Raw genomic sequence first — 27,561 nt, 5'->3', positions numbered from 1 at the left:
TTTATTAAGCAACATTGTTTTAATCAGCTTTTATTGCATAATTCATGAAACATTTTATAACACCGTTTTGAAAAGTGCTATATAAATAAAGTTTATTATTAATTCTGCTTAGACTGAAGCCTGTTACAGTTTCATTTACTTACTTCAGAGAATGACCTTGACAAAACACTAGGCATTGCGAGCAAAAATTCAGCCGAACGCGAAGCTTCCTACACACAACTGTCGACCTTTATTCAGGCAACCCCCCCCCTCTACAGCCCCAGCCCTCCTGTCTGCTGAGGGTCGAACCGTCCCACCGGTTCCGGGGCTTTGTCCCAACATCTAGACCTGACCGCCCGTTTGCTGGTTGGAGTCCCGTGTCCCCAGAGTTGGCCGGCTCACATGGTGACGTCTCCGGAGAGGCCTAGGACTCGTGGTCGGCGGAGTCGGAGGGGGCGGCGGAGCCTGATGGTCCGGAGGCCCCGGGGACAGGCAGCTGGTGAAAGTGTTGCAGGGCCTGAGCTACCTTCTCTGGGCAAATGTTGTAAACCGGATGGGTGGGTGCCTAGACACGAGAACGAGAAGAGAATCAACACAGTCATTGTACCATAGTACTGACTTAATTTTGCTTGTTCTGTCATTGTTTTTCATTCATTTACATTTACATTATATGTTCTAGTGTTGTAATTTTTGGCTGTGTTCCGCTTATTTGTTCTATTTTTATATATAATCTACTTTTTTCTTTGTCATATACTAACATTTGTTGCTGCAATGACCCAACTTCCTCACAGTTCCATCTAATCTAATCTGATGTGGGTGCAATTATAGTTTCAGTTTCACTTACAATGGACTAATCTTAATAGTACACTATATTCCCCCCTCCCCCGTCCATGGAGACTCTCCATTGATTTCTGAGGCATGAAACTGGCCTGGTAGAGAAGACTCAACACATCTATACTGTATGAAAAAAATACTACTTTTTAACCAGTTATACAAAATACAATACAATGTCACCTGTATATTTCTAACACAGTGTGGAGGTACAGGCTATCTTCAGGTTTCAGAAACCATTACATGCTGAAAAAATTAAAACCTCTAATAATAAACCCCTATTAAAGACATTTTATTACTTTTTAAGGCCTTAAATTTAGATCGCTTAATGTAGAAATATTCTGACTTTTTAAGGACCTGCAGATACTCTGTTCACATCACCAGTGAAGCCTTGCATGGTGTTCTGTTAACAATCAAAACATCTGACCCTGATGGGAAATGGTTGACATTATAACACTGGAGACATCTTCAGCCGTCACCTGGGTCTCAAATTTTACTCTTCTTCTACTAATCCATTTCTCTGCCCTCACTCATCCATTCCCTCCCTCCCTCCCTCCCTCCCTCCCTCCCTCCGCCCTGCTGGGGCCTCACCAGTCTGTTCTCCTCCTTGCCGAGGATCAGCTCGTGATGGAGGTCCACGTTCCCGAAATGCTGTGCTATGGAGAGTCCGCTCAGGCAGTAACAAGTGTGGTAAAAATCTCTGGATCTGTGGCGCGGGAAGACAAAAAAGAAGACGTTTCACAACCTTCGGCAACACCGCTTCAGCAGTGGACCCTACACTAAATCTGTTAAACACACACTGGGCTAAACATTGAACGGTTCTGTTGGACCATCAGTGTTGTGTTTACTAGCCTTTATATGAGGAATTTTGTATTTAATTGATCACAAACGTAAAGCTTGTAGTCCAGAGGCATACAATCACGAGTAAAACCGCACAAATCACAATTCAGTGTGTGGAAGAACGTATGCATTGGTGCCAGCCTTTGTGTGTGTCATGGTGTGTGTGGCCAGATGGCGCGGTACTGACTTGCCAGGCTTATCCAGAAGGCCTCCTGCTGGGTTCTGACAGCACAGGAGGATGTACTCCTGCAAGGCCTGCTGCTCAAACATCCACCTCTGCCGACTCAGCTCCGACTCCCCTGCACAACCACAGTTCAGTCGCAACACCAGCCATAGACACGTGTATAAAAACATTATTCAGTAGATTCACTTGATCCTAGTCGGAGTTGCAGGGCTGGAACCTATCCCAGCGTACACCTATTGCCACTGCGCTTTCTTTTAGTGGTGCAGGAAATTAACTCCCTTGAGGATCCAAATCCATTTCCCTTTTTTCTTTAGATGTAAAACATGCAAACCCCACACAGAAAGGACTGAAGATCAAATCCAGGTCCTTCTTGCTGCGAGGGGAAAGTGCTTAACCACTGAAACAGCCATTGTATTAGTATATAGTATTCTGAAAATGTGGTGCATTACAACAAATGGGACCCACAACGATAATTGCGACCAAAACTGCATTTTGTGGTTGATTTTGTGGCGGCTTTATGGAAAACTCCCAGGCCAAATGGTGGCGTTTTTCCTCTGCTTGTTTGTGGGGAAAAGTGCAATTGATTGAATTGATCAAACAAAAAGGACAAAGCAGTGCTGATCTGCTTGATGAAGTGCTTTGAGTAGACCACTTATTTTGTTAAAATTGCAATGATTTGTTGAAAGCCTTCTCAATATTTTCGGTGGACAAAAAAAAGAAGAAGAAGAAAACCCTCGGGGGGGGGGGGGGGGGGGGGGGGGGGGGGCAGCGCTACAATCACAGGTAAGTACCTTCTTTGAAGAAGGCTCTGTGCAGCAGCGGCAGGAGCCCGGCCTGCCAGAAGGAGTAGCAGCCGTCCACCAGTTTGTTGCAGCGGCCCTGGAAGCCTCCCTCGAAGCGCATCTGTCTGCTGACCACCCACCGCTGAGGGGACAGGGGAGGAACACAGGTTAAACACCACCAACACACTCAGTCATCACGGTAGCACACGAACACATCGCTGTTCCTTCATTGTGCATAATTATCGAAATACTCTCTCTCCTCTGTGGTAACCAATCCCAAGAATATGTATGCGGCATGGAGGCTTACTCGAGTGAGAGAATTCATTTAGGATTTTTAACACTTGAGCATCCTTTGGAACCTTTAAAGAAGCTTTACGCTCAACTCCTAATCGCTGCGACTTTGATCACACACAACCCTCACGACCGCCGCTGACAGAATTTCCTTTGCTGAAATCCCACAGGGGGGGTCACACGGGACCAGAGGTACAGAAGGAAAGGGGCGTATTAACATTCACAAAACGGAGAAGAATTTGCAATATTGTTGCCATGGAAACCGTTAATTGGTGCCTTTCCAGTCGGTGCGGCGCGGATTGAGTAATTATGGAATTGGGGTTTAATACCAGCTGGGGTCCGGTCTGTCTCATAGGAGGGCGGACGGTGTCTGGCTTATTAACTCGAGCCCGTGGATTCATTTCAGCCAGGAAGGCTGGAGAGGCAGTGGGGAAAGTCAGCGCTCCAGTGAAGAAGGATGAGGAGTTTAACGGGGAGGAGAAGGTCAGTGAAGGCTGGAGGCTCCACTGCAGCTGAGTGATTCATTAAGGAGCTGGGGCTCTCATAGAGCTCCAGTCAGAGGGCCGGAGTGGGATTAACTCCCTCGTACAGACAAGAACCAGTTTCTGCAGTGTAGCTGCATGCAGAAATCTCTATATTCCAATTCAAAGCATGTAATTTTAGGTCAAATCTAAATGTATATTCTTTCTTTTTCTTAGCCATGTTAACGTCTTCATATTTAGTTTTCTGCAACAACAGAGTGTAAAATGATAAGGATTAAAGGTGCAGTACATAGAATTTTTCTGCCCCACAGTACAAAATGACAGTGATCTATCTGCAGGAGGTTTATAGGGTTGTTGATCAATACCAATGACTCAATGATTACTTCACCAGGTGTTGCGAGTTGTGGCTTTCCAGCTTGTACTCTATTTTGGAACACAAACTCCCCGTCTGTTGGTGTTTCACGGTGCTGCGAGCAAGCAGGCCACGCAAGAGCTGTTTCCTCTTAAAGCAATAAGGAAGTTTAAAAGGGCATGTGACCTGAACACTGGTCCTCGACCAGTAATCTACTTCTTAAATGCTTAATGCATACTGTTGCCGAGTGTAGCGCAGCTTTCAGGTGATTTGACTGGATGCCTCAGAGCCAATGATAGGAAGAGTTTGGCCCGACTGCACTCTGGGCGCTGTGTTGCTGCCCCTTCTCTACACCTAAAGCATTGGTAGGTAATGTGAAATATCCTCCACATCGGTGAGATTTCTCACATTCTAAAAAACATCTGGCATAGAAACAGAGGTTATGTATACTGTCATTCTTAGGCTTTGTGCACACACACAACATTTGTGACATTTTTAGAGGTTTCATTTTGGAAACGTTGCATTTCAGTGGTTTTCACAGTCTTCTACTGACTGTACAGGCTCCCAAGAAGCAAAAACCATTACTAGAATGTTAATTGTTGTCACTGACAATGCAGCTATAGCAATGTTGAAGAGAAAAAGAGGTCAGTTTAATCTGAGAGTTGGCATTAATATGAATCTTTCCTCAATGCTTACAGTTCAAGTATATCAAGTATACATTTTCAAAACATTTTTAATACCACATAATTTTAAGGAACCAAAATGGTTCTCAAAAATTTCAAGTGTGTACAGGAGCGAAGAAACTCTTGACAGATCCTTAATCATAATAAAATCACAGCCTGGCATAGACTCTTTTCATGTTTCACTGATTTGATACATTTGTCTGGAGAGATGGCTACAGATCAGATTAATGGGCATGATCCCTGCAATAGTCCCTTATTCTGGACTTTGAGCATCAGCTGCTTTGACACATTGTTGTGGACTGGTGGTGTAGTGGTGTGCAGAGGTGACAGAGCAGGCAGATCTGCCGCTGGTGATATTCTGGACCTCTGACGTGAACCACCAGTGTCGCCTTACATCCCTGCTGCACTATCAGAGACCGACTTCACCCCGGGTGACACCTCCAGCTCCACTGACACTATGGTTAACCCACTGAGACAGAAATCCATGCGCCGGGGGTGTATGGTGACATGGGATACCTTAGAGGGCACGCTCTGTTAACCTGTGACATTGGCCGCGTGTTGAGTGGGTATTACTACAGAGCTGTGAGGCAGTAGAAAGAGGGAGGGACACTACCAGCCTGCTAACATGAAGGTTTTAACAGCAGGTTTTCAGAGCAGGCTCATGCAAAATTACCTTTATTACCGCACAGAATTTGAATAGGTGCTAAAGAATGGTGGCAGGATGGGAAGTTAAATGCTTTTGCTGGGCTAGTGCCTCAAACCCTTCCAGAAATCCCTTGACATTTTCGGTATTAATTGGCAATTTTTCCTCATCCATAACTGTTAGGATTCCTGAATGAAACTCCGAGTGCCAGCTGTGCTGCTTGGTTCCAGTGAGAGATGCTAACAATGCTGCAGGCTGGACCTAGTGCTTAGAGGCCGTCCTTCTTCCGGATGACCCACGTTCAAGCTCCGTGTCAGCAAGCATCCGCCTTGATGAAGTGTCCTTCAACAAAGACACCGAATCCCTAGCAGCTCTAGGGCTGCTGCTCTGCAGCTGATACTGACCTCTGACCTCCCTGGAAGGGGGCAAACGACAAGAGAATTTCCCTACGGGGAACAACATAGTATCACAATGGTCTCAAGCCATTGTAGGAAAATTAATGGAGATGTTCTCCTCAAACATGCCAAGAGCCTGGTGGGAAAATAACCGACTAAAATGAAAAATGGTCAAGGTATCAATAGCTCTTAGTCAGTGGTGTACTGTCATGAGACACAGAAAATACTTCTTTATACACATCCAAGGAACCTAAAAAAGGAAGGAGTCCCACACACAGAATCTCGCTCCCACCAAGCTTGACTTCTGTAACATTTCAACCCAAAATGGGTCTTCACCAGACATTACCGGTCTTTTTACTTGATGAAAGCTCGCTTTGGGTTCTAACATTTTATTATGATTATATCATAGCTGTGGGTTATTGCTTGGCCGCTCACAGTGGGGAGCAGCCTATAAAAGGGATATTGCTTTAGAACAAGGTTTCTGTTCTGACTGCTGATACTGATAGCATCTCTTCACTTGTTAGGAGTCAAGCCAAGAAGTGCCCAGCGGTTATTCTGGGCATGGGGTGTTTTATGTAATCTGAATAATTCTTTTTGTTGAATAAATGTGCCTCTATTAGAACATGCTTACTGTGAAAATGTCATGTAACGGGGCCGCTCACCAGCAAGGCTTTGAGATCCAGCGTGTGTTCCTTGCCCAGGATGACGAGGGCAGCCGTGCCGCAGAACGTGTAGCCGCCGTGGGCCTCCAGACCCGGCACTCCCCCAAGACCACCCTCCCAGTTCTGACACCTGGAGGCAGAGGAAAAGCCATTCGAACACATAATAAAAAACTATTTACTGGCTTCTGCATTCGTTCAGAAGAGCAGGAGCTGAGAAAAGAGAAATAGGGGAAACAGATGGTCTAGCATAAATAACACAATGAAAAGGAGCAGTTTTGGCGCTGTACCTGAGGATCCAGCTAGGTGTGTCCTCAAACAGTTTGGGTGTGAGGATGTTTGTGAGCGATGCTACAGATGCTGCGCAGTACGCGCTCCTATGAAAGAAGAAACACAGGCTGATGTAGATCCAGACGGAGAGACTGAGGCTGAGCAGGAAAAAACGGGGCATCCATTCATCCCACGCATACACATACCCTTCCAAACCATGTGTTTTTGGACTGCCACTGACCCAAATAGAAACATCTACTCTGTATTTCTGTTAGGCTGTCATACTGTTAGACATGTCGGCTTTTACATATTTGTCTGTCTCTGCAAAGCTTTAAGAATTAATAACTTACCAGGCATAGTAGTCTAGTCTAGTAGTCTGGCTATCTAGTACCTAGATAGCCACTGTGCATGGAGATACACTGGTTCAGGTTTGCCCATAAAGTCTCAGAAGCCTGGAGTTTAAATAATACATAGTGACGGCTGAACATCAAACGGTTGAGAATAGATAAGTCTCCTTTCAGAATGAGAGAGAAACTTTGACTTTTAATGTCCTTTGTTGAAACAGAACAGAGGAGGATACCTCAAAGCACCCTAATAAACTCACCACATTCAAAGAGAGAACAGCCAGCACACACACAGAGACACACACACACACACACACACACACACAAACACACACAGTGACTCAGATGACATGAATGCAATCTTATGCCAGAGTGACATATGTGGATATTTCTCCTCTTTGCTATAAACACCAAAGGGGGGCAAGCGAGGACGCAAAAGACAGAGGGAGAGAGAGAGAGATGTCCCTATTTATACAGTAAGAAGAATCATTGAGCAAAATTTGTTGATTGATGTCACACATTAAGAGAAATGAAACTGAGAAACGAGAGAAGAGAGAATAGAGGGTGGGGGGAACGTTCTCTCCTGGGCTCTTACCTGACATCCACCTCCCCTCCTACATGCATCACAAAAGACCCATCTGGCTGCTTCACTGACCATAGGAAGTCTAACAGCTTCTCCCTGGGGAAGGCCAACATAGCCATAGGAAGGGAGGGGAGGGGAGGGGAGGATGGTTGGGAACAGGAGGAGGAGGAGCAGGAGCAGGAGAGGGAACAAGGAGGATGAGGAGAGGGAAGGAGGGAGGCAGAGAGGGAAGATGTGGCAGTAGAGGAGGAAGGAGAGAGGACGGGAAGAAAAGGAGTGGGGGATGGGAAGGGATGGAAGGGAAGAGGGGGAGAGTGTAAGTAGTGCAAATGTAATAAAGCACTAATGCAAAGTCAACACCTGCTGTCACCAAAACCTGGGCTACACAAAAAGAAACAGGGATCAAGATCGCAAAGAATAGAACAACATCAATGTAAATGTGAATAAGAACATTCTGAAACTGGGTGTCAACAAATCAATACATCAATGGGATGGGAAAAGCTCCTTGTTTTTAGTCCTCCTTTACAGTACAGTGCCCTATCCCCTGCACGATACTTCAATACCAAAGCAGGTGTTTCAAAAATAGGTATATCTTTTTATATACATTATTTATACTACTCACTGTATTATTAAATATTTTGTCCTTGTTTCCAGGTACACCGATTATTGACGGACTATTGAATGTTGAATTATCTTGTTAAAATGACCAAATAAGTTAAAAGTGACTAAAATTATACTGCTTTGTTTTCATTTTCATTATTAAAAATCGTATACCTACTTTTGAAACATACTGTATACAGTGTTGTGTGTACATCTTGTAATTAAGTTATGACAAATTCCTGTACATTGGTTGCTCTTGGCATTTGAAATGCCATTTTGGTTGTGACCCTTATGATTCAAAACCAAAAATTCTGGAGTATCGTACTATCCACAGTACTGTAAATAAGAACATTTGTGGTCTACACTGGATAATAGCTAGTGTTGATAGCATTAAAGCTGCATTAGATAACTTTGCACTTTGGAGGCCCCAGGTGGCAGCAAGAGATAGTCCTTTGAATTGTACATACACAACATCTGGAATTAATTTGGGCAAATAAGACAAATCTATGGGAGTCTTGATTAGGTTGGATGTGACACTCTTCTCTGTTGCTGCCCCAGGTTGCGATTTAGACTGATAACATGGGTGTATTTTCTCATTAAAATCTTGCTTTAAAACATAAAAAGATGCATCCCATTATCTAAATTTTAAAAAGGTATAATCACAACTAGTAAAAGAAGTGGTTAGCCTGCCTGTAGCCTGCTTCAATAGGGACATTTCTGTACTCTTTGATGTGGTGTTGTCATACCACTAGGTATGATAATCTTCGGTCTATTACAGAATTACGCGGACTGTGACTGTACCTGTCTATGACGTTATAGGCCTCCTCTGTGCCGATGATACAGAGGGCGTTGACGGCGGCGTAGGTGGGTGCTAGGTGGGCGTGCTGGCCTGGTCCCCCGGCAAAACCCCCTGTCGAGCTCTGGCAGTGTGCCAGGAACTGACACACACTGAGGAGGGGAGACCAAGAGGAAGAAAATGACACTGTCAGAGTTTAGACAGATAGAAAGACACCTATTTGGGTAGAAGTAAAGGTAAAAAGGGGGGAGGCTGTATGTAATATGTGACTAAACTAGCGATAATGACATAGGAGCAGTCAACAAATGCTGCAGTAGCGAGTTAGGTAATGCCAGCCTCATTAGCTTATGGTTAAGAGAGTAATAAGAGAATTTAGTGCCTGAACAAAGACAAGATACTGAGCTCGATAATGGTATCAAAAATGCAAGATCTTGCCTACATAGATATACACAAACACAACTGCAAAAACAACATCAAGTCCTTCATTATGTGAATAGACTGAATAGAGGACTAAAGAACATTTCGCCCACGGCTTCTTGTGGCTTATCACTTAAGCAACCCTCCCCCCTCCCTCAACAACTACCGGTGGAGCTGCTCAGTTTCCATCAGCAGCACCCAGAGGTTACACCGAGCAGCTCCCAGGCGTTAATGTGTGTAACTGCAGCGTGAGGCGAGATGCTGCTGAAAAAGAGAGCGTGCGTTCACAGCAAACCTTCCCTGATGCATCTCTGAATACCGCTCTCTCTTTCTTGGACACACTTATGTACTTGCTTTTTTTAGACATCACACACACGCACACATAAACAAACAACACCATTTCAGACGCACCAGAGCGTCAGAGCTGTATTTTTGCATTTCAGTGCAGAGGCCTGCAGAACCCAGCAGACCGTGAGGCGAGCACCAGTGGGCTAGTTCCCTCTAGCTGACGTGGCACAGACCTAGACCATCTGAACCACAGCTTCCTGTCTATCCAGCCTTCCCCTCCATACTACAGTCTGCTGCCCTAGTTTGAAGCCTTCGCAAATGTACCCTTAACCCCCGCCACAGAGAGAAATCACAGATCTGTGAGGATGCGATTAGCCAGTTGAGTTAGAAGGGAAACCTAAATTTGACCAACCCACGCCGATACTGATCGGAGAACAGTGCACATTCCAAGGGACAGAGAAAGCAATCTATTGAGGGCTGCATTTTTGTAAATGCTTGAACAGGGCTTGAGTGTGTGTGTGTGTGTGTGTGTGTGTGTGTGTGTGTGTGTGTGAGTGTGTGTGTGCAAGTGCCTCACGCTGGCGCTGGGCAGTGCCAGCCGGTGTGTTGGCATGCCTCACAGTAATAATGACTGAGAAGGCAGAAGCTGTTGCCAGTGGGTTGGCAGCCTGGCATGGCTACTTGCTATGGGGCTTGAAGAGAGTATTACTCTCGATTGACAATAATTTAATCAGATGAGCGACATTTTGCTAGCAATAATGTAGCACTGTTTGAAATTATGCCTGCAAAAATATGGCACTTTTTTTTTTTTTAATTGCAACATTATATTGTACAGTCCTATTTGGCATTTTGTTACAGTGGCATTGGACTAATAAATAGCATTCTAGGTGTTGTGGAAATAAGCCAGTATGAGTGTAGCTGCTGCAATTCATTATCTATCAACATTTTAGCAGTGCAGCAGCATTTGCACTGGGCTAGTAATTATATGTACTATGCACTAGTAATTATATCAAGTTGTTGGCAGGATGGCAGTGCACAGGCTTTATGTGGCCAGCATATCATCAGCACGCTTGTTCTGTGGTAGCCCTCTATTAGCAGACTAGCGGTAGTGTGTGTGAGTGTGTGTGTGAGTGTGTGTGTGACTCACTCTGAGGCGACAGCAGCAGGAATGGGCTCCTCTAGCAACTCCAGACTGTGAAGAATCCAGTAGCAAAGCCACGGTCTGCTGGCATCCAGACACTACATGCACAGACAGACAGACAGACACACACACCGCACGCTCATACAAATGTGTCACGTGATCAGATGGGCATCAGATGACCAATTATAGAAATGAATGTGAAGGTTGCGACCGGTCAGTTAGAGAGAGACAGAGAGGGGAAAACAGACAGTCTGCTGGACAGACAGAGGAGAGGCCAAAATGATAGAGCTGAGGCACATGGCCAAAATATCACATCACACTATTTCTCTTATTTTGGATGGTCGGTTGATATATGATGGTGTTTTGGTTTTTACAATACAAATAATAGTGTTGTGATGACTTTTCTGCAGTTTTTGTTACATAACATCATAATGCGGCTTCCAATTTCCATTGCAAACTCTTTGCAACACTGCAATACAGCATATCCCCACTAAATTCAGTGGCATTTCCATTTAAAGTGGCCTACTAACTGTTTTTTTACAAAGGATCTGATGCAACTGTGTGTAATCTCAATTTAGATAGAAACCTGGTCTGGAGGTAAGGACCGAGTTGTGTGTGTGTCATTAGGGTTGTCACATGGCCACCGCCCACCACAGATGTTTCAGTAAGCGCTTATTGTTTACTGGAAGTGTAGCACTGTACCTCATAAGCATCTGATAGATGACGTAAGCCCTTCTTGAGATACTGGTAGTGGTGGTCCCGCAACAAAGTTGGCCTGGGGAGACAAAACACAGGACAGGGGGATCAGTAAAAATATGTAGCAGCTAGAATATAATAGAAAATGTCTTAAGGAAACATAAGAATTTGAACAGGCACGTGAAAGAGAGGTGATAGAGGAAGTTACATTAACTCCTTTGGGAGAACACTTTTGTAGTAGCTTGATCGATAGTGCGGGACACTGTGACGCTTGTCCTTGCTAGTCTAAATAACCTGTAACACCAAGTTGTAAGGGTCCAGATAGCACAAAATGAAACTGTTTTATATTTCAAATGATCAGCTGTCCCTGGTAATCTCTCTGCTATGCACCATGGAAACGCGACTTTCGCCTGCATCTGCAAGTCCTCGCACACAAGTGAGTCTATGAGTCACAAAGGGCTGACACTCCCTCCCACCCTCCATGCCCGCCCACCCGTTCCCATTCGGTGCCTGCCCTTTTCACGCGGCAGAACGAGGAGTACTGTAATTAGACTCTACCTACACAGGGTTAGTCACAGATCAGCTGGTTGCAGCGCTGCCCGAGGTTTCACAGCGGCAGGTCTGCAGCGCATTAACAACCAGAGGGCAGGACAGGACTGGCACTGAGCAGCCAAGTCGGTCCGCCCACCCTCTGTTGTGCTTATGAGGCAGGGATTCAACTTGGGGAGGGCAGACTGCAGACTAGTGTGCAAGTAAACAAAACCTATAATCTCAGTCAAGTAAAGAGCACACCTGAAGAAGACAACAGTGGCCACGCTAAAATACTCTCCTATGCTTTGTATAATAGACAGAATTGATATCTTCGTGTTTCTATTGGTATTAAAACGCTACAGCAGCGTATTATAGCGAGCAGGCAAGAGAAGAACCAAGGCCTTGTGTGTGAGATGAGGGCAATTAACCTCAGAAACAGCTTCAGTGTCATGCAGAAACCTTGTCAGCCTCCCTTTCATCTCGCCTTTTATCTACAACTTGCCTCCAGTGTGCTGAACATGTTTTCTGACCCTGAGACGGAGCCGACCCTCCGAAAGCAGACGATCACCACTGCTAGCGTGACCTCTGGCGACCGATAACCTTAAGTGTCTTACAGTCCCATAGATTGAAAAGAAGCAGTCTCCCCTTTGACTGCGACGCCGCTGACATTCAGGTCCGAGCCGTTGTCATGGAAACGGATGAGTCAACCCATTAACGGAAGACTGATGGCAACCGATGGCAGGAGCGAAGTGTGTGGGCCGATCAACGCGAGCGGTTTAACAGCCCATCATACATCGCCGCGCAGCCGTCTCCGCGGGCAAACAGCGGGTGTTTGTGATGAAATAACGGCCACAGCCAATGAGCGGGGTTCATGGAAATGGGCCATAATGGTGGGAAAATGTGTGTAGCGTCGTGAGAGTACTACGAAGAGACGGTCATTATTAAGAGAGCACAATAACAGAATATCCGACCAATCTGTCGCCTTGGCTTTGCGAATGCATAATATTTTCGGGACTCAAATTTGGTATGTGGTGATAAAGCAAGTTGATTTTCATTCTCCTTTACACAGACAAAGATGTTAAACCTCTCTAGTGGAGAAAAATGTATCATATTTATCCAAGGCCCCGCTGCAAAACAGTCTCCAAATCTATTTTTCACTGAAAGAAATACTACACTCTTAACTTAAAAACTAGCAGCCTGTCATGTGCTAGTTATATCCTTAGGCTGGATTTATATCAATGCAACATTTGATGAAGCTGTAAATGCTTCTTGTTTTCAATACAGAACTGACCATCTCTTTGCCATCACTTTAAAAAGGAGAATACCAGTGCCATTTAGAGTTATAGCCCATTTACTTATGTCTACATTTAGTTTACTTTGCCCCAATCATTTTACAATGCATGCGGTGTGTAATTCGATTTTTTAACATTTACTTGTTTTTAAAATACAACTTTACAGTGTCAAACCTAGATTGAAACGAACTGCTGTTCCAGCTAACAAATACGCCCTAAATAAGAAGACATGGATGTGACAATAAAGTTTGTAGGCAAAGGCAGCATGTTTTTGAGGAATTATTTCCTGGCAGAGACTTCCATCCCTTCCTGTGGGTGTCAGGTGACAGTGTGAGCAAAGCGTAACCAAATGCGCTCACTGATATGGAAACACTCACAAGGAATGCAGATAAAACAGAAAGTCTGACCAAACCAAATGATGGCTTCATGTTTACTGTGATGGATTATCTCGCTCTATGGAAGCTGTCATTTTATCATTTAAAACCTAGCATAGGGGAACCAGAGCCAAAGTTGACCACAGTGGACTTGAGGCAATGTTAACCTGTCTGTGTTATCTTATCACGTGCTGGGACTTTCTGAGACTTATGGCCTAAAAACCATATCTAGAGCATTCTGAACATTGGGTACTTACTGTGGTAGGCTGTGTATTTGCTTGTAAACACTGATGACTTCTTCAATGTTGTGTTCAACTTTTTTCTAGTTGAAAAGAATGACAGGAGAAGAGCGTAAACAGAAAGGGCGTATCAGACAAAGACAGGACAGAGGTGGGCTAAAAATAAAATGTCAGGAAACATTATAAACAGCAGCCTTTTATCAGCTAGTCATCATTAGTAGAAAGTCAGGCTAATTTATGACAGAGTGCACACTTTATGGAATCTGACCCTGTTGCTTGTTATTATGCTTAGATCGTGGACATGTGACAGGTTTGATGCCAACAGGTTTCAGCAAAATAAATGTAACGCTTTTTAAAACCTTTTTATCGTTGGTTAGAGTAAATTCAAGAACATTTTTGCCACAAAATTGAACATGAACAGTGAAGAAAGAGTCGATGTATCAACCTACGATTCAGCGTCACTGGGTCGATCTGAAGATTTTTGTTCCAAACAAATCTCTTCCATTTGAAAAAGTCACACCTACTCTTACAAAATGCTACTTAACATAAATGTAAAGCATGTTATGGCTTACTATTACAGTTTTAGTCATTTTAAGACCTTTGCTTGCAAAACAGCTCTGATTTAGAGGATAAAGTCATCTGCGTTTTTTAAATATTAAGTGAAGAAGTGTCAGGTGGCAACATTTTTCAAAATGGATATATATTGTTTTGGAGTGAAAACCTTCATATCTCACTAGACGAGTAGCACTGTGTGAAAACATACAATTTGAAGAGCTCTGGGACAGTATTTAAGACCTGAAGGCTATATTTAACTGTGTTTATGACCTCTCAGGATCTTTCATTTAACGTTATCACTGATGATGGACCTCGTCGTAAGGAGGCTCAACTATGTACTTAGCTAATTCAAACTTAATCTCATTAAGGTACATAGCCAAAGCTCAAGCTTGCTAGGCTGGCTAACGCACTGCGAGCTAATGCTAACCACATTTTGCCTATTCCCTGGTCTTCTTACTAATATACGGGTTGGCTCACACTTTCTTTGGTAAATCATATCATTTGTGACAGTTGCTTTGTTTCACACATTTCCAGACGCGCCTCAACCGCGTCAGAGAGCTGCCAATCAATCCCAGCAGCATTAGCATTAGCCACATTAGCTAACGAGGCTAATCTGTGCCTCCGCTCACCTGCTCTGCCGAAGTCACCGTTTCCACCCCGTCGTCTGCGAACAGTTCTGCAGAGTGGCATTCCCTAAAGCACCGGAGAGGCGCCGGTACACTTTCCATGATGCCGACAAGTCCCGTTCCTTGTTGTGATGCTGTGACTGAAATTGTGCTATTAGTTTATTTTGGTAGTTCGCTCACTTTCACTTGACTCTGCTCACTTCCTGCTGACGGTAGAGTGGGCGGAGACTGCACATGCAAAGTGCATCCGCGCGCACACAAGCTACGGCGCCTTGGAAGGAACAGACACACACACGCACACACACACACACACACACATACACACCAACACACACACACACACACACACACACACACACACGCACACACACACACTTCTAAGTGATCCTTGGCGGTAATAGGCTAGGCTTAATCAAAGAATGCCATTAACACGATTGAAGAATCGACCGTTAAAAAGGCACTGCGCACTGGGGAAAAGTGGAGCTTTGAAATGTTTATTTGATGACACTTATGTATACAGTAAAGCCTGTTTAACATGAGTTTTTTTTAATTAAGTATGTGTTTACGAGTGTGTGTGGGTGTGTGGCCAATATTGATTATTTTTTTTATCACTCACTGTAATCTATCTCCTATTTCATTCTCTCCACCCATTGGTGTTTTGTCACTGATGTCGGGAGAAGCAGATGCTACCTCGCGCATCCTCGCTACACCACATAGCTGCGTCAAGCAAACGACACAAAGGCAGAATATGAAAGGAAGTAAGGCGACTTTTCCTTCAAAATAAATTGTGCGTGTGGGTGGAGGGTGGGGAGCATTGGAGTTTGCATATAGCCTACAGCTTTTTACGGACACTTGTGCCACCACTAATAGGCTTTTACGGTGGCTACTATTGTATATGCAAGTGAGAAATTACCTATGTAATGTAGGCTATGGAAGAATTCATACAAATGAGAAAGAATACGGGAATAAGAAGAAAACAAATATGTGAGAAAAGCTATGCACCTTATCAAATGTGTTAAATTTATAGATGTAGGCTAGATAACATATGTGCAGTTTTGAATATGTGCATTAGGCTACTAGCCGTTTACACTATCAAAAACTCCCCACGCCCAATTGTATATTCATTTGCTACCGATTCCTTCCTGACACATATTTACATTCACTTTGGTGCTTTGTATTACCCAAACATTGCAACATACCCCGTCTCTGCCAGTAATGCTTTTATTTTGAAAACGACCACCGGAAGTATTGTTTCTCATTCTGCCCGGCTTGACACTGGTCCACCGCACCCACTGGAAGCTGAGGGGCTGACTGGGAAGCTGGAGCATCCCCGCTTTGTTATCCACCGACACAGCACCAGTGACCAAAAAGAAGCATAGACAAAGCCTTATAGTTATCACCTGAGCAGACATGGGATGCGTGCGGGGAGGGATTGGTAATTCATCGCTGAGTTAGCTGGCTGGGGCTTTTTTTTTTAATCCAACACTATGGCTAAGCAGTACGATGTGCTCTTCCGACTCCTGCTTCTCGGAGATTCTGGGGTTGGGAAAACATGTTTGTTATGCAGATTCACGGACAACGAATTTCACCCGTCTCACATCTCCACCATCGGTAAGACCGCCCGACTCTGCAATGCCACTAGGACTATTTTCTTTTAATTATTGATCACTGGTGTTAATTAGCACTCCCCATCCGCCTGAATGGTCTTTCAGTGTTTTCCTCAGCTCCTATTGATGTCATATGCGCATCACACGCTCATCATACTCATTGAATTTTCACTCCGAATTCCACAAACTACATTTCATTAGGGCCGTGAAATCTGGCATTTAAGCAGGCTACTTTCTGATTGGATTAGCGCAGTGTATTCATGTGGAATAAAGAGAGAGTTGAATGTAAAATGGTTTTGAAACCCTTGAGGCGAAAGATCCAACACTTGGCAACCGTACAGATGAGTTTAACAACTGCTATCACTTCAGGTCCTTGACACTGACTGACCACTGACTGGCTGTGTAACACAATGCAATACAGCCCAATAGCCAAGGCATTGTTTAGATAATATATAGGCATAGGCTACAGTTTGCACCAGGCCTGTTATCTAGTACAGAGGTTCCCAAACTGGGGTCCGGGGACCTCCAGGAGTGTCCTTGATGGGCTTCCAGCAGGGTCCTGGAAATTTAAATAGGGGGAGAATAGTTTAATTTCCTTATTTCATTATTCATTATTATTGGAAGTTAGTACAGTGAGTATAAGGATGACTGTTCTGATCAGTGGGTTCACTGTACCCACTGTGGCTATCACCCCACCTACAGTATACAGTTATGTAACTGCATATAAAGTCATATCTAACAACAAAGGACAAAATCTGTACTGTAATGTGTATCTATTTTGGGATCCTTGATGAGAAAAAAAAGTTTGGGAACCCCTGACCCTGTCTAAATTAACTAAATGTGTATCATTCTCTAACTGGCAGCAAGTGGCGTTAATGTTGATCCGGCTGTATTAATGCCACAGCCTCTTCTTCCTTGAACCTAAATGTGGTCCTCACCATCACTCATTGACTCCAGTGAGTGCAGAACTAATTGAAAGTAAATCTACCTGCTCCCCACCCTTGGTCACGGATTAGCCCCGTCCCCGAAGAGGGTATTAACTCAGCAGAGCTAAACCCTATAGCCTCGTCTCTCATAGTTAATATGGACTGTACACCTGTGTCTCCATAGTTAGGATTCAGAGCGTTCCTCACTGTGCCTTCACATCGAGGCCAAGGGAAATAAGGACGTTAAGGAGTGTTTTCCCCACGCTGCGGCGTCTCTTATCTCCTCCGTGGCGGCTGGCATGTCTTCGCTGTGCCTCTGCTCGTTTAAGTCAACAAAGAGACATTTCAGCCCTCACTGCGCCCAGGAAGCTCCTATTATTGAGGAAGCAGCTATTATGCAGCATTATTCGCAGTAATTGGCCGTATTAAGGGGCCAAGACAAAATACAGGCATCTGTGGCCCCCGGGGTGAATTGGAAGTCAGGAAATGTTCCTATTGGTTGTGATAAGCATCCGTCTTGTTATGGATAAGATACGGAATAGATAATGATGAACTGCATGAAGCCAAGACAGTGAATCAGGAAACTCTGGTGGTCAGCCTGTCGTTTGGAGACAGATGATCCTCGAAAAGGTCTAACAGTCATGGGAGTGAGGATAGCATTGCGGAGTGAATTGCTCATTTTAATATTTTTTATCCACCATAACATTGCATGTTTACCTATTCTAGACCAGTGGTTTGTTTCTATTGTTGTTGCATACAAGCATTATGGAGAAACCAAAGTCTTAGAGGAATGTTTACTAAGGATGGGACGATGTGCTTATCTCACGATACGATTCGATACACTTCATGACCTAATACAACCACGATACGATGTAATAAATAAAAGTTCAGAATTATGCTTATTTCTGAGCCACAAATCTTTCCAGCGATGGCATTGGCTTGATAGAATGTAAACGACAATTTCAAAATGTCACTACAAAGTGCAAATAATCTAATTTGGATGCAGAGCTTGTGAAACTGCGATGGGCAAGCCGTCTCATTTATGATTACTACAGCAGAATAAAATGGAGCCAATATCGCGATTCATTCTTCTGCATCACGATACGTATTGTCACATTTCTGTATTGCGATATATTGAATTCCGATATATCGTCCCATCCATAGAGTTTACTGAACACCCAGCAGCTATCCAGTGGGAACTCAAATTTGAGACCATCCGTAACAGGACATTATATGAGTCTCCTGTTTATCATGACACCGAACCTTTTTATGTTAAACGCTTTGTTTTTTTTTCTTTTTCCCACTCCAGTCAGTAATAATTCACCCTCACGTGCTTACAGAGACAGCAGTGCTATTTTAAGTCACACACCTATGGCGCCCTACAGGAGGCTTACTTCCTGTAGAGGCATCCTCATATACATTGCAAGTCATTTGTAAGTGTGCTTCTTCCACAAGAAAACACATTGCATCTATATTCCGGTCGCAGTGAAAAGTCCTTTAGTGCTCTTTGAAAAAAAAAAAACAGTGATCTTGGATGAATGTTCCGTCGGATTTTTGTGTTCTCTTCGCAGTGGACTGAATGTTCCTGACCACAGCTGGACGCATTAGAAATCAGGATCTTGTTTAGGGGCAGGCAGCCTCAGCCGAGATATTTATACTGGACTGAATGGTGGCGGGCGACAGCATGTGTCCATAAGCCGTGGTGGGTGTCCTTTCATGAGCCGGCGATAATTCAGCCTGCTCTCCTCAGACCAAACAAGCCCGAGAAGGCCCAGAGAGAAAGAAAGATCAAGAGTGACCAACATCACTGCTCCCCCGCGGAGAATCAATAAATAATTTCCCAACCTTCAGCGGGACAGAGGGATATAAATTCTCTCCCATGTCCCCCTCATGGCTGGCTCCATTATTCATCAGGTCCCATTAAAGTCCACTAGCTCGCATGTGGGTCTCAATTATCTCAGAAACTGCTGGGATCTCGCATCAGTAGGTTTTTTGGTTTATTTTCAGCAAAACTCCTCAAGTTTTCCCCATAAACATTAGAGGATAAAACGCTGATGAATGTATTATTCAGCAGACGGGGACTGCTGTTGTCTCCTGCTGTAACGTATAAGGATAACCCGAGGAATTCAGATGCTAATGGTTCCCAGCAAACAAACAAAAACAACAAAAAGTTGAGAGAACGTCCTTAGTTGTCCATAGCTGCTACCTGCATGGTTTTGTGGAATCAGGACCTAAATATCTTTCTGGTATCACTTCAAAACAGTTTTAATAGCAATTTGTACCTTCCCATAATATCTTATTGAGAAAATGTTGTGCTCATTTAGGTTGATGTTGAACTTGGCCTCCTCCATGTCTCTGTCTGTTAAATGATTGTTGGGTCAATGTCAAACCTATGCATGGACCAATAGCTGCTCACACCCCTCCTTAGTCTCTACTGGCTACATGAAATGATATGTGTTTTAGCCCAAAAGTATTTTCCTGTGGCTTTTATAAGTTATTCCCACGATCCTCACAAAAAGAGTTCAGTCTGAGATCATGTACAAGAACAAATCACTTCCCACACAAGGAAAAGAGAGTGAGCACCACAGAGCTGGAACTGGATTCAGAGTCCAAGATGGTTTTTTTTGTCTGTGAGGTGATCCAGCAATACTTTTTCTGACAATGAACAGGCATTGTCTGACTGGCATTGTGAACACTGTGACGCTATGTAGGTGGATCAACCAGGGATGTGGCTTGAGTCCACAATGTCAGCCTCCCCCACTCATTATCAACAGAGTTCTAGAAAGTGTCAGACATTTGAGCCTTGGTTCTCTAGATTCTACCTTTGGGAAAATTAAACTCTTTCGTGTCCAAAATCATAGGAACAGGAACATGAATTCTATTTTTACTTTTTTTCAAGCAATGAAGCACTAATACACCTTCGCTCATGCAGACATCCTCGCTATATTTCAGCAGGTCACTCTGTTCCTCATAATAAGACCTTCATCTGGGCCCAAGAGTGCCCATTTCTCGGGCAGGGAGCAGCTGTAGAGATGATTTAGTAATGGTATTCAGTCACACTGCTGAGTTTAATCTTCTTCCCCTCACCTAGGCAGTCTCTTTCTCTGGAGTCCTCAGGAGCTCCTGGCTGTCATAGCGCCCTATGAAGCATGGTGCAGGCCCTGCCCTAAATCATAGCTCAATAAGCAGCTGTCCTCACGGTGCTGATCTCGATGTGTTACGGCCACGGTCCGGTCACGGACTCGGCCCCGCCGCAGCTTGAGGAGCTCATTAGCTTAAAGGAGGTACCAGCACCCCCCCCCCCCACACCTCCCTCCCGGGCTCTGGCATGGATCACAGCCACAGATACTGTGAGCCTTTCATAAAGCAGTTGAAGTATTCAGCATTCACCAATAGGTACAGTGGGCTCTTTTCTGATGCCTTGGACTTGTCTTGGTCTCGGCCACTATTGGAAATTGACACAACTTTTTCTTGTCTATCAAAAAATATGAAAAATGGGCCTTTTTTTAATGTTTGCTTTATTTTCTTCCCAGCACTACAAACAATTTATGGGATCTCACCTGCAGAAACCTGTGTATGTCATGGTCTTCAAACTCCTATGCATTGATTAGTCAATTCCTATTCATTGATTTGATTAATTGGATGCTGAGTACAGAGCTCCTGCAGATACATGTATCTCTCTGTTCATCCTTAACTTTGCCTATGTTGGTCTTGGTCTTGAATAAGACTCGATTTGTTCTTGTCTCGGTCTTGACCCACTTTTGACCTGGCCTTGACTCAGACTAAGATGTTCTCCTACAGCTCTCATACCAATATTGGTCTAAATATGAAAGCTGTATCGCACCGGTTTGAGCTATGTCAAAGCAAGAAGCACTGGTAGGTACTATTGTGTTGTTTCTTCATTCCATAGGCTAATATAGGTTAATTGTTCAGGACACAGACTGTGTTGACAAGTTTCTAGTGGAAACAGCTTGTTCTTTGTCCTGATGTAACCTAAAGGCAACAGCTGTTGACGGTGTGGGCTGTACTCTGTTAGTAATGATAGTCATGGATGACAGGCTCATTCCCCTGTGACTTTGTGCCAGCGCCGAAGCATCCATCCATCCATCCATCCATTAGAGCCTGTCACCATCACCTATAGCACACTCTGACACGCGTCGGTCCCCGATCCGTCTCGCACAGTCGAACACATAGTCATCACAGTAATTAGTCAAGTCAGTTTTGGGTGTGTACCCATTAGTCTTTACATGGCTTTCAGTCGGTGTTGATTGTGAAACGCTGCCATGTCAAATTAACTGCTATCTCTCTGGGACATTGTGCATGTCTCCGCTGTCACGGCTCCCTGTGAAGGGCAGGATGGAAGCTGGTGGGTGATTTCTTTTCTCAGTTAGCCTTCACGATTTGAACTGTCATCTTTATTTGTAAGCTGTAACAGGTGAATTGTTCTTCTTGAAACTTGCAAATGCCTGAGCTTTCAATCAGTGTACGGTGTAAAGTTTGGTTTGCAGTACTCCTTGCTTGCAGAACAGCTTCATCCTCTTTGCTGTCATATTGCATCCTGAACTGTGTGTAGTGGGATATTGTACCTTTCTTCAAGAAGGGAAAGCCTCCAGTTCTATGAGGGATGAAGGAGGAGGAATGATGTTTACATCTGCTGACTGGGGCCATGGAGGAGTTTTACTCAGTTCATGAAACCCCTTTTGAATTTGTTCAGCAGTAAGAGGGCATTTATCATCTCGGAATATGGGAACATTACGAAGGAACAGTGTTTGCACAATTGGGTGCATCTGGCCCTGTAAAATGGCTTCATATTCCTTCGCCATTGTACAACCACTGTCAGACTCATTTTGCAGTTTTTGTGACTAATGCTCCTGCAATTCACTATTTGGCCTCTTTAGAACTCTGTTAGTCTCCTCATGTTGCTTTTAAAACCCCTATATAAAAGTGTTGAAAAGCTGCATACTGCTAATTTGCATTCAACCTAATAGACTTGCCTGTGTAGCTGTCTTTGTAGTTGTGATTTAACTACTTCAAAGTCTTTCATTTTCATGTGGTGTTTCCGTTATTTTGTCCCTGTAATTTATCTATAGACATCCTGCACTTCGCACTTAAATCACAGCTGTTTGCATGGATGACTTCTCACTGGAGCTTTACAAAGCAGGCCCACTATGCTGGACAGTGAAGGAGAAAGACGGTTTCTTTTTCATCATCCTCCTCTCTCTCCCCGAGCCCCAGGCAAGGGAAGCCGCTGATTGTTATGCTGACCTTTCAGTTAGTGTTGGTCTGAATGCTCCCTCGTCAAAGGCAGTGGCCGCTCCACTGCGTAAATGAGGCCTCACGCTGTCAAGTCAGTGAACTCCACCGCTTCCGCTGACTTCCTGGCGCTGTCTTAGTCGAACTCCTGCTTGTTCTTCGCAAACGCAGTCTAAAATCAGAGGGCCTAGCTATAGCACATCTGTCAGCTGTTTCCGCGTGTTGGAATCTGTTGGAATACCGACCCAGCAGAAACGCAGCTATAAAAACCTCTCGCAGCAGTTCTTCCAGGTCTGGGAATCGATTGGACTCGGGTAACCCTTTCGCTGGCTGTGTCTCCTGGATGTTGAGGGTCGGGTTAATTGGGATGAACTGTTTATTGATTTCCCCGGGATTAGTGTGGTGTACAGTGCCCGGTGTGTGTGCTTTTTATCCACTTCACTGCATTAGTCTGAGGAGACCATTATGCAAAAGAGAAAGAAAAATTGACAAAGGAAAAGGGATCTGATAGAGACAGAAATTAGAGTTAGACTGATATATGGGTTTGTTGATGTACCGGGCCAAGAAAGGCCCTTTATTAAAAATCAGCCAGTCATTGCTGTCCACCTCCAATATGATGGATATGATGCAGTTTGTTTGATTGCATATTTATTATAATTTATTGTCTATGGGACGCCTTTAAACTGAATTGATTGACTTGATGTGATATTTTGATTGGATTCCACATGAATATGTTTATCATTATTATTATTATTACTATTATTATTATTATTATTAGTAGTAGTAGTAGTAGTAGTAGTGGTACTACTAGTTGTAGTACTAGTAGTAATATTAGTATCCTGGGTTTCAATGGAGAGTTTTAGCATCTCGTGGTCTAAATGCTGTTTCAGAGGCTTTTCCAGCCTGACAGTTATACTCTGTGGGAAACAAAAAAATCAAAGTATTGATTGTTATGAAATTTTAAAGATATAAGATTTATTATCAAATTTTAAAGATACTGAATACCAGCACATTCACTCCAGAAATATCACGACCTGTATTGGCCTTCAAAAGCCAGCATAGATCGAACCCTAACAGAAATATAGAATTGGCCCGTCCGCGGGGTTCTGTCTATGAACGATATCACACCTAGTCTTCAAAACTGCTAAAATAGATCAGAGATCATTGAAGCGTGACCAACTGCTTGCCTCACCCCCCCCTCCCCTCCCCTCCCCCCACTTCATCTCCCTCTCCCATCCCAGCTCATCCTCTTTTTCCGCTCAGCTACGACTCTGCCCTCCTCCCTTATTCCACCTCCCATGTGATCGATACTGAGAACTGAACTCAGTGAAGCCTCGGCGCGCTGGAGCAAGCCCATTAGCCCAGTCTTAAAAGGCTGATAACACAGGGATGATGTGGCTCTCGTGGTGTTAATGCCCTCTTTGATGTTATAAAGCTGCAGCAGATACTGGTAAAGCTCTGGTTGTCAGTAAAGACGATGGCGGGTTAATTGATTTCTGTCACTTGTTGGATGGCAAGTGCGCACAAAGCTGGGAATAATTCCATAAAACATATAGCTTGACCACAGTTCTCACAGGTTTGGAGAAATATCAACTAAAACTGGAGCTCTTCTGTGAATGTAATATAGTATTTCTCAAGCTTCTATCTTTTCTCTCTTACAGGAGTCGATTTCAAAATGAAGACGCTAGTAATAGATGGTATCAAAGTACGGATACAGATATGGTAAGATGGCGACACAAAACACCATGTTGGGAGGCTTATTGCATCAGAATCACATTAATAAGAAACACTACAGCCTATAATGTTATGATTACACCCCTGACTTTTTAAATATTACACAACACTAGTTCTGACAGGGGAGGGTTGTTCTTTATCTATTCCCAAAGATAACTGTCATATCTCATGGCTGTGACATATTGTAATCTCATTAATTAACTCTGTGTGTGTGTGTGTGTGTGTGTGTGTGTGTGTGTGTTCTCTCTAGGGATACTGCAGGCCAGGAAAGGTATCAGACCATCACTAAGCAGTACTACAGACGAGCACAGGTAGTTGAGCTAAACTGTGGCTTGTCACACATTAATGTAATGTTATTACTATTAAGTAGTGCAACAAATTCAATTTTAGTAATAATGTTCCAGTTACAACTGAAAAGAGTAAGTTGTTCCTTTTGCTATTATTCTGCCAGAATTGCCCATTTGTTTTCTCAATGTGCTGCTTCACACCACTTTGGTTACTTTGACCAGTCATACAGATGCTTGAGGAATCACACAAAGCACACACATTAAAGGTGCTACATGTAGCATTTTTAAAAATCAATATGTCATTATAAAATTAATTGTGATACCTTGGCATAATAACCGTAAACAAGTGAGACCATGGCCGACACGATTGGTAGCCTTTACCTCACACCAGTAGTATTGTTAGTGCTAATGTTTCTCAAAATTAAAACCACATTCCCCATAAACCCCGCTGCTTCTAGTCACATAGTTGCTACTTGTTCCCCCTCCTCCTCGTTGCTGTCATTCCATTTGGGTTGGTTTTCTCTTTGGCTTTACTGAAGAAGATAAACATGTTGGAAGTGATTTTTCCATCACCTTTCACTCCTTCCACCATCTGCCGCTATGAGAAACTCTGAAAGCTTTAGCTCTGCCGTGTAGGGGGGCGGCAGTTTATGCCAATCTTCTTGGCAATGGTCTTGTTTGTTTACTATAATTATAATAATGTTTCAAAATGAATGTGATGACTTATTGATATTAAGATGCTACATGTAGCACTTTTAAGAGTTTAAAGAAATAGAAGAAAGTTTTTAAACTAGATTGTTCAAAGTGCTAAAAAATGTCATAGTTATTGGTTACACAGTTACTGATTTTTCACTCCTTAGGGAATCTTCCTGGTTTATGACATTACCAGTGAGCGGTCCTTCCAGCACATCATGAAGTGGGCCAGTGATGTGGACGAGGTGAGTTCAGTGATCAGGGCTTTAAGAGCTGGATGTCATAGATTATGCACAGTGGAAAATCACCAAGAGGTGTTTTTTTTTTTCATTTAGAAAGGGTACAGCTGTCAAAACGACTTATTGTGCTAAGGCCCAAGGTTGACGAAGAACAGATGCCTGATGTGGTATTATATAAACCAAATTATGTCAAACCTGATGGTTATTGCTCTTGCTGTGGTTATGAAAGTATGACTGTTCCATCCTCGTTTTCAAAATACATGTCATCTTATTAAAAAAAAAATCTTACCATAAGTATTTAAAAGAACACATTTTCCTCTGGCAGTGCTTTTTTTTTTTCTACCGGCCTTGAGTCTTCATAAAGCACTCTTCTGCCTGCCCTGCTTCATTTCCCAGATGATTCTCTTCTATTAATTTAGTCATTATAGGCATAATTTCCTAGATGGGTCTGTCTGAATATACTGTATCTATCTTGGCATGCTTCCTTCTTACTTTTAATCTCGGTCTCATTTCCTGAACACTGCCTCTCCCGTTTTCTCTCCCCTCGGCATTCTCTTGACATTTGAAATCTCCTCTCTCTCGCTCTCTCTCTCGCTCCGTCTCTATCACTTTGTCGCTTTCATTCTTCTTCCTCCTCTGTAAATTACCCTCCTTTCTCTCATACTCCCATTACAAACTGCTGCAGTATGCTCCTGACAAGGTCCAGAAGATCCTAGTGGGGAACAAGTCAGATGATGTGGACAAGAGGCAGGTGGCCACAGAGCAGGGTAACAAGGTGGGTCAGTGACTGCCTGTCTGTTGTCACTATTTCACACTGGCTTGACATTAAATGACAAACTTAACAGGACCTGAGTAGAGCTGATGGGTTGGATTGAGTCAGATGATCCAGTTTGGGTCTGGGTTAGGTTGTAAAATACCATTATTACCATCCAGGTGTTTGTCATGCTCAAGCTCACCTAAAGATCTTTACCCTCAGACTCCATTTGGATTTCGGTAGAAAGTTTGGGCTTGGTTTGGGTTCTGGTATAAGTTTTGGGTCCAGGTCCATCAAAAGCTCTTAGTCCTTGGGCTCCATTTGGGTTCTGGTAGAAACTTTGAGTCCAAGTTCACCAAAAGCTCTTACTCCTTGGCTTGGTTTCGGTTCTGGTAGAAACTTTCAGTCCAGGTCAATCAAAAGCTCTTACTCCTCGGCTCAGTTTGGGTTCTGGTAGTGACTTCAGGTCCAAGTTCATCAAAAGCTCTTACCCCTCAAGCTTTGTTTGGGTTCTGGTAGAAACTTCAGGTCCAAGTTTGCCCAAAGCATTTTACCCCTTGGACTCAGTTTGAGTTCTGGTAGAACCTTTGGGTCCAGGTTCACCAGAAGCCCTTACCCGTTTGGTTTTGTTTGGGTTCTGGTAGAAACTTTGGGTCCATGTTGGGTCAAGCTTAAATTTTCAGGCCTTAAATAAGCTCTACGTTTTTAATCAAATTGTTGGTGTTGTCATCGTTATGTTTTCCAGCTGGCCAAGGCTTACGGAATGGACTTCTTTGAGACAAGTGCCTTCACCAACCATAATATAACAGAGGTGAGGGCTGACCTGACTGCTGCATAACCAATGGAGAGTCATCGCTCAGAGGGATCTTATGGCATCTAATGACTATGTGTAGTAACAAGATCAAAGCAATGCATGCAGTCATAATGATATAACGGCAGGAAATGACTTGATAGTCTGACCGTGTGCATCTTGTCTCTCTCCTTGTCCTTGTCTTCCTCCCATACCACTGTGCCTGCCATGTTTCCCTCTCAGAGTTTCACACGATTGGCTGAGCAGGTGCTTGCAGCCAATAGAAAGGACCTGGATCTTCTCCGGATGTCCATCAATGACGAGCTTAACCTTGCCGCCCTGGAAGAAGAGGAGGGACTCTGTGACAATGCAGCGGCCGACCAAAACAAGGGCTGCTGGTGTTAA

General features: G+C 43.7%; 2 protein-coding genes across 2 annotated transcripts; one reads left to right on the top strand and one right to left on the bottom strand.

Annotated features, from left to right (window-relative positions):
* Positions 1-15,073, bottom strand: fntb (farnesyltransferase, CAAX box, subunit beta). Its single transcript, XM_071519912.1, has 12 exons — positions 14,877-15,073; positions 13,711-13,775; positions 11,263-11,335; positions 10,567-10,658; positions 8,720-8,866; positions 7,331-7,414; positions 6,412-6,498; positions 6,125-6,254; positions 2,626-2,758; positions 1,838-1,949; positions 1,402-1,516; positions 1-544 (listed from the first exon to the last, which is right to left on the bottom strand). The coding sequence occupies exons 1-12, from the start codon at positions 14,973-14,975 to the stop codon at positions 404-406; spliced, it is 1,278 nt and encodes a 425-aa protein (XP_071376013.1). The 5' UTR covers positions 14,976-15,073; the 3' UTR covers positions 1-403.
* Positions 15,074-16,360: 1,287 nt separating this feature from the next.
* Positions 16,361-27,561, top strand: rab15 (RAB15, member RAS oncogene family). Its single transcript, XM_071519920.1, has 7 exons — positions 16,361-16,484; positions 24,321-24,381; positions 24,644-24,704; positions 25,541-25,618; positions 26,298-26,387; positions 27,112-27,177; positions 27,400-27,561. Exons 1-7 carry the CDS (start codon positions 16,361-16,363, stop codon positions 27,559-27,561), a joined length of 642 nt encoding a protein of 213 aa, XP_071376021.1.

This window comes from Centroberyx affinis, unplaced genomic scaffold, assembly GCF_046629955.1.
Source record: "Centroberyx affinis isolate AG114_WGS23_722 - 3 ecotype Tasmania unplaced genomic scaffold, CSIRO-AGI_Caff_v1 ptg000749l_1, whole genome shotgun sequence".
In the NCBI taxonomy this organism is placed as follows: Eukaryota; Metazoa; Chordata; class Actinopteri; order Beryciformes; family Berycidae; genus Centroberyx; species Centroberyx affinis.
This window is presented reverse-complemented; position numbering and strand designations above follow the sequence as displayed.